Below are 6,972 nucleotides of genomic sequence, written 5' to 3'. Positions count from 1 at the left end.
ACCAATTCTCATATATGTCCCAATCACAAGTTTAATTATGTTCATTTATGAAAATTTTAGGTCATTTACTTTTGTGTCTCATGTCAAACTCTCACTTTTCCTATAGAAGAAAGGCCCAACTTGTACATTATGTAGGTCATTGTATTTCATTGTATCTTGTACGGATTTCATAATCTAACTTTCATTTCTTGCTACTCTCTTATGGAAGGTGTTTTTTTTTTTTTTTCCAAGTGATGCTGCCTAAATTTTGCAAGTGATACTAGTGAGACATGGTATTAGAGATTTGTATTTATAAGCCCTTTCTTAATTTGCAAATAATTTTTACCAGGATTTTTTTTTTTTTTTTTCGTGCATCATGGTGTGAAATGGACCTCAGATCATTGAGTCCAAAAAGTCCAATAACCTATAAATTGATATATTTTGGATTTAGAAGAATTTCACCATTTGTAAGGGGATGCAATCAAATATGTTGTATAATCAGTACAGTTATACAATTTATACTTGTTAGAAAATAAGCTACACTATATTGTAGTTGGCATATTCACAAGGAATATGCTTATGTTGAATCTATAGTCAATGTCACCTTGCATGAACATGCATGAATTTGATTTTAAAAGGGTATTTTTTTAAAGTTATATTGTATGTCAATGAAATTGATAGTTTAGTGGGCAGTCACCAAAGTCCAGGTAGCCATTTTAGTCTTGTAGGGATTAATGTTAACAATTTATGTAAAAGACGTCGATAGATACCATTATGAAAGTGGCTTATATCATTTGAAAAAAAATCAAATTCTCTTCATAAAAAATCTTATTTACAGTTTGACTATTAATTTCATTAAAAAATTAGATTACCTAATATTTTAAAATTATTACCATGATCTCATAAAAATTGAAGAACTCCATGCTTTTGAATTATTACCATGATCTCATAAAAATAATTATCATATTTCCTTGAATTATTTTACTCCAACCCTTCTCTATCTTGCATTTGCAATTTTTGTAAGTCTTGTCTTTCTCTCTATACAACCTGTTTTTCTTCTTTTATCATATTTCCTTGAATTATTTTACTCCAACCCTTCTCTATCTTGAATTTGCAATGTTTGTAAGTCTTGTCTTTCTCTTGTGCAACTTGTTTTTCTTCTTTATGCACAACTTCATCCTTCTTGTTTTAATTCAATATCTCATTGCAAAATAATATTTTATACCTAATAATATATTTGTTTTTATTTAGGTGCTTCAAAAATGTCTTAAAATATCTGTTTTTTATATTTGGAAAAATGTATAGGTGTACCAAAGAGAAGGATTCTGGAATTGGTAATTAGTGTTAAATAAACATTAATATAATAAGAATTTGAAAGAAACATTTAAAGGAATTTTAGCCATTCTGAAACTGATAATTAGTGTTAAATAAACATTAATATAATAAAAAATTGAAAGAAACGTTTAAAGGAATTTTAGCCTCTTCTTCAGAGAATGATTCAAATGAAGAATTATATCAATCATAACATATTTTGCACATTGATAATTGATAAAATTGTTTAGATATAATTTTTTTTAATGATTCAAATGAAGAATTATATCAATCATAACATATTTTGCACATTGATAATTGATAAAATTGTTTAGATATAATTTTTTTTATATTAAACTAAGAAAATGATATGACAGGCAGGGGTGACCGTCAAATTCTAGACCTGTTTGAATAAGAGAATTTTTTATTTATTAAAGATTACAAGAAACATGAAAATTCTTTAAAGCCGACTCGGTTATTAACTTGAACATTTAGCTTTTGTTTGTTAGGAGAGAACAAAATATTTACGATTATACGAAACTGTCTTTTAATTTGCAACTTTATGATATATCTTTATAATTTTCTAAATTTCCCGGGTGATGTAACCCAGAAATGAAACCAAGGAGATTCGATCCTGCGATCTGCTGGATTAAGTCGACGGCTGCATAATTTAACACTATATATCAGACAGACACAAAGTATTGTGGAAAGAGTGAAAATGGAAACTGAGAGAGAAAAAAAAGAGTGGTTGAAGCTCAATTCAGATGGATCTGTTCTGCGCGCTCCACATCCCACCACGCCTGCCTCTTCAGACTTTACAGACGGCGTTGCATCCAAGGACGTCGTTCTAAATCCGGAAACCGGCATCTGGACTCGCATATTTAAGCCTGAAACCGCTTCTCAAAAACCGCCACTGCTGATCTACTTTCATGGGGGAGGATTCTTGGTGTTTTCCACAGCCTGGGTAGAATACCACTCATTTTTGTACAGTTTGTCTAAAACCGCCGGCCTGATGATAGTGTCAGTGGATTACAGGCTGGCGCCGGAGCACCGGCTCCGGGCAGCCTACGATGATTGTACGGAGGCCATCAAATGGGTCGCAAAGCATGCCGCCGGGAGCGCAGAGGTGCCGGAGGAGTGGCTGTTGCCGTCCGCCGTTGATTTTTCCCAGTGTGTTTTGGCGGGAGAGAGCGCCGGAGGCAACATCGTTTACCACGTCGGACTGCAAGTTGGTGAGCTGGACTTGAGGCCGTTAATGGTGAAGGAACTGGTTGTTATTCACCCCTACTTTATGGGTGAGGAAATGGTAGAGACGGATAAAGGGGAAGAGATGATCAAGTTCGTAGAGATGTGCAAAATGGGTTGGAGTATGACTCTCCCGGTGGGGTCCAGCAGAGACCATCCCTTCTGTAATCCGGTGGTTTCGCCCCTCGAGCCTGATTTGAAATTACCACCGGTTTTGGTGGTGGTAGCAGGTAAAGATAAACTTAGAGACAGACGGGTGATGTTTTATGAATATCTGAGAAGATGTGGGAAGGAGGCGGAATTGATGGTGGAAGAAGGTGGAGTCCATGCTTTTCATATTTTCATTCCTGAATTTGAAGGCACTCTGCGTCTTATACAGCGTATATCAGACTTCGTTAAAATCCGCTGAACATTTTAAAAATTACTTCTCTCAGCTGTTATTTTCTTTAATTAGGAGTTGTTGTGGAGGGGACACAAGGGCACTCAAGGAAAAAACCAACCATGCCTCAAATAAGGTAGTTAGGTTTTCAACTTTTAGGTTGTTTTCATACTTGATATGGATGCCACTTAAAATTGTACACTTCATGATGTGATCTCATTTTATCTCTATCAGCGTTTTTTCTACTTCTTTATAGGCTTTGTCCAGTTTTTGATCTTATGTCCGAGATGATGCAAGCAAGTTCTTAATAGAGTGGTGAATTTTTTTTCCATCCGAACCCAAATTACAGAGAAGTAAACTAAATTATACCACAATAATTCATTCTCTTCAAAATGTAACCAAAATGAGTGGTTACACTGAAGAGAAGCAAACTTAGTGTGAACCCATATTGCAGAGGACCCAAAGCCACAATAAGAGTACAAAGCAGAGCATTAATAGAACTTTTTGTGGACGGAGCCTCCAGAACATGCCTGTTGCTGCAGAGGCTTTGGAGACTTTTAAGCAAATGCAATTAGCGGCTGTAAAGCCAGATTCAACAATCTTTGCCAGCGTTCTCACAGTGTGTGCCAAAATTCCAGCTAATATAGTAGATAAAGTGTAAAATTTTCCCTTACTAAACTTTGAAGCAAATGCAATTGGCAGGTATAAACAAAATTCTCTCCAACCAAACACACAAACAAAACTTTACCTGCCAATATTTACACTGCAATAAAACCTATCGAAAGGATTAATACAATAGTCAGTTATAGGCAAGCGCTACACATATCGAAAGGATTAATAGAAGATTCAGTTTTGCACAGGCTCCATTGTTGTAGATCCCTTCTCCACTCATTTCACTTTCCAGCAAATGCCTAGAAACCAGGAAGTCAAGAGTGGTAGGTATTTGTTTGGCTTATATTTTACCTGTATAATTCGCCGCGTTTCAACCACTATAGGAAATGTCCAAGCATAGTCAAGGCACGTGACTTGTTCAGACGATGGCAGGTTTCCTGGCACACTTCACCTTTCATCTAGTATATGGTAATATTTCAATTTTTTATTTCAATGAAGTGTCATACTCACCAAAGAAAAAATGTATGGCTCTATTAAAAGTTACATATCGTCAATAGGTCTTTGGTCTACTGGTGAAGTTGAATGGTTCCAAATGAACCCATCAGGGATCAAGTCTTGTTGAGTGCAAGGCTCAGACATCATAAGGGATGAGGCCGGGATCATGCCTCGGGGGAATTTGGCGGAATGGATACCCCTCAATCTTGGCTCTTAGCCAAAGAGGTTCAGCCTATTGGCTCGTCGTGAAGGCCCTCACTGGGCTGGCAGCTCGCGGGCTTCATGCCCTTGCTGGACTGTCGTGCTTGCAGGTTTGGACCTCCATAAAAAAAAAAAAGAATTCATTGTCCAATCTATTTCTCTCACTACATCTCTACCACCAATTCGAACATTACGGCAAGAACTCGACGCTTTGATCATCATGGTTTCATGTGGAATTAAACTCTTTGATATATTATGCTTTCTTTTGCCTAGTTTGCTTTATCTACATGGTCGTCTTAAATTGTTCTCATATATTTGTATTTCCTCATTAGTGTTTGGACGCTCTTGCATGTTAATGTCTCATTGCCTCATCCACTTGTCATGTTTTATTCCATTCAAATGTGCATCATTTTCCTTAGCTCTTCCTCTATAACCATTTTGGGCCAAAGATGATTCTCCATGCTTTACGTCTTTTCTAAATATTCAATGTCCAAGATATCATCAATGTCTTCAAATGAAAAATGCCTAATTCAATTAATATAATCTCATATTAAAGTGAAGTTTTTGATTTTGAGGTTATTTGTGATTATATGTTTTTGTATTGTTTCTATTTGCATCAATTTTCTATCTGACAAATTGCTAACCCAAACTTCAAAACCACAGGATTGAGTTTTCCAACCCCATAATTTTTCATTCTTGCAAATTATCTTATAGTGGATATAAATCCTCCAACCCCCTTTATTTTATTTTCCTTGCCTATCTCCTAACTGATCCTAATGTGAAAATCAGGCCCAAGGTAATTTCATCCTTCTCTACTTTCAATGGATTTGCCTTGAAAAGGAAGTTAATTTTTTTTCTCTAAAATGGAAAGATAATAACTTCAATTTCAATTTTATTAACAAGAATCATAACCTCCTAACAAAAGAGCTCCAAAGTGCTCAAATATTCTCTCAAAGACCATTTACATTGAAGAAGAACTTTATTTCATTTCTAAGAAGTTGAATGCTCCCTTCACCAGCCTTGTTTAACCACTCTTTTAACTTATCAATCTATAGCCCCCCAAAATGGAGGAGAGTAGCTATCCTTCCAAAGAATTTCAATGTTCCTCTACATATTCTAATTTTAGCCTTCACTTACTCATAAAAACTATGAATTGCCTCTATACTCATCTAGTATTCCGAGATCTTCCCTTCTATTCTATAATTTTCCTCTAGGTACCACACCGAATACTTTTTAAAATTCAACAAAGTAACATGAAGCTCTTATATCTTTTCAATCAAGTACATAAGGGTGATGTTATGGTTAATAGTGGGGTGCTTTAGTCTAAAATGGCCTTTCCCTTTTCTAATATTATACCCTACCATGCACTTCAAAGTTTTAAAAAAATAAATTGATCATGATTATTGTATTAGTTTGATAGCTCATTGATATATTTAGTTCCTTAGAGGGATATTGACTAATTGTTCACATTGTTGGGAATTCTTCTTAGATAACATCATTACAAATTATTTTGGTGTACTATGATGACCTCTAATCTCCATTTTAAATGTTTTTCTTACAAACTATTTATATCTTGTAATAGACTCTATGTGTCTTAAATGCTATCTTCTATAAATAAGTGCTTTTTTTTTTATGATTATAGGGGATGCATTATATTGAACTCTCTCATAAAGTATCATTGAATATTCTAACCATTGGGTATGTTTTTTTTTCTACTTGTCTTATCTTTTGTTCTAGTTCACTTCAAAAGTTTTTGGAGCTATGTTTTTTAACATAAACTAGTTCTTTCCTTTTTGTGTTCACATAATTTTCCTTTTCATGTCTTCTTATTTTTTTTTTCATTCCAAGTTCTATTTGCTATCTTACACTCTTCATCATCTCATATAGGTTTGATAAAAACAATACATATAGATCTTTTGCATGCACTTAATGCTTTGTGAATATAGGAATTTGACATCTTTTATTTATTGGATCTCTTTTCATACAAAATTATTAATATTTTCTCTTTGAAAGTGTTGTTCAAGGGCTTGTATGAAGAGTTCTCAATTCTCATGAATCTTGAGGATTTTACAATAAAGAGGTGCCTTCTTCCAATTGCACTGATCTTGTTCTCCTTGCATATTTTTTATGTGCATTTCATGATTTACATATATTAGACTATGATCCAATTTAAATTCTATTGTATTGTCCTTTTTTATACCAAGTGCGAAATTTTAACCTTTTCATATCTATTACAATGGATGTGTCATCAAGTTGGTTCCTCAAAAGTTATATAGTTGTTCTTTCAAGTCACCTATGAAGTCTCTTTCTCACCCCAACTTGATCAAATTGAATATATTATTGTCTATGTCGATAAGTATCAATTATAAATGCTTACAACCATTTTAAATTTTCAATTATCAATTCAAAGTAGTTAAGATGTGGTCATAGTCACACATAGTTTATAGTTAAGTTCAACCTCCTTAAAGTGTCACAAATTCATGTAAAGTCTAGTTAAAAAATATTTTCAACTTAATACTACATGCAAAATGATTATATGATCTCAATGAGAGAAATCTAGGTTTTCAATATAACGTGACAAATACACCACCTTGGTACTTTTAGAAATCTTTATTCTTGGCATAGCTTGTAGTTTTAAAAAATCACAAAATTGCTCATCAATCTAATAATAGTTCTTTAAAGGGCTCTTCAAGGTTAAAGAATGTTGGTTTTGAGATAATTTTGATTTTTATCTTAGTCACACGGTTAGA

General features: G+C 34.0%; 1 protein-coding gene across 1 annotated transcript; it reads left to right on the top strand.

Annotated features, from left to right (window-relative positions):
* Positions 1-1,824: 1,824 nt before the first annotated feature.
* LOC131072546 (probable carboxylesterase 17) lies at positions 1,825-3,161 on the top strand. Its single transcript, XM_058008719.2, has one exon. The coding sequence runs from the start codon at positions 2,009-2,011 to the stop codon at positions 2,942-2,944; it is 936 nt and encodes a 311-aa protein (XP_057864702.2). The 5' UTR covers positions 1,825-2,008; the 3' UTR covers positions 2,945-3,161.
* The last annotated feature ends 3,811 nt before the right edge of the window (positions 3,162-6,972 follow it).

This window comes from Cryptomeria japonica, chromosome 10, assembly GCF_030272615.1.
Source record: "Cryptomeria japonica chromosome 10, Sugi_1.0, whole genome shotgun sequence".
Lineage (NCBI taxonomy): Eukaryota > Viridiplantae > Streptophyta > Pinopsida > Cupressales > Cupressaceae > Cryptomeria > Cryptomeria japonica.
The sequence above is the reverse complement of the archived record's forward strand: the minus strand, read 5'-3'. Positions and strand labels throughout refer to the sequence as shown.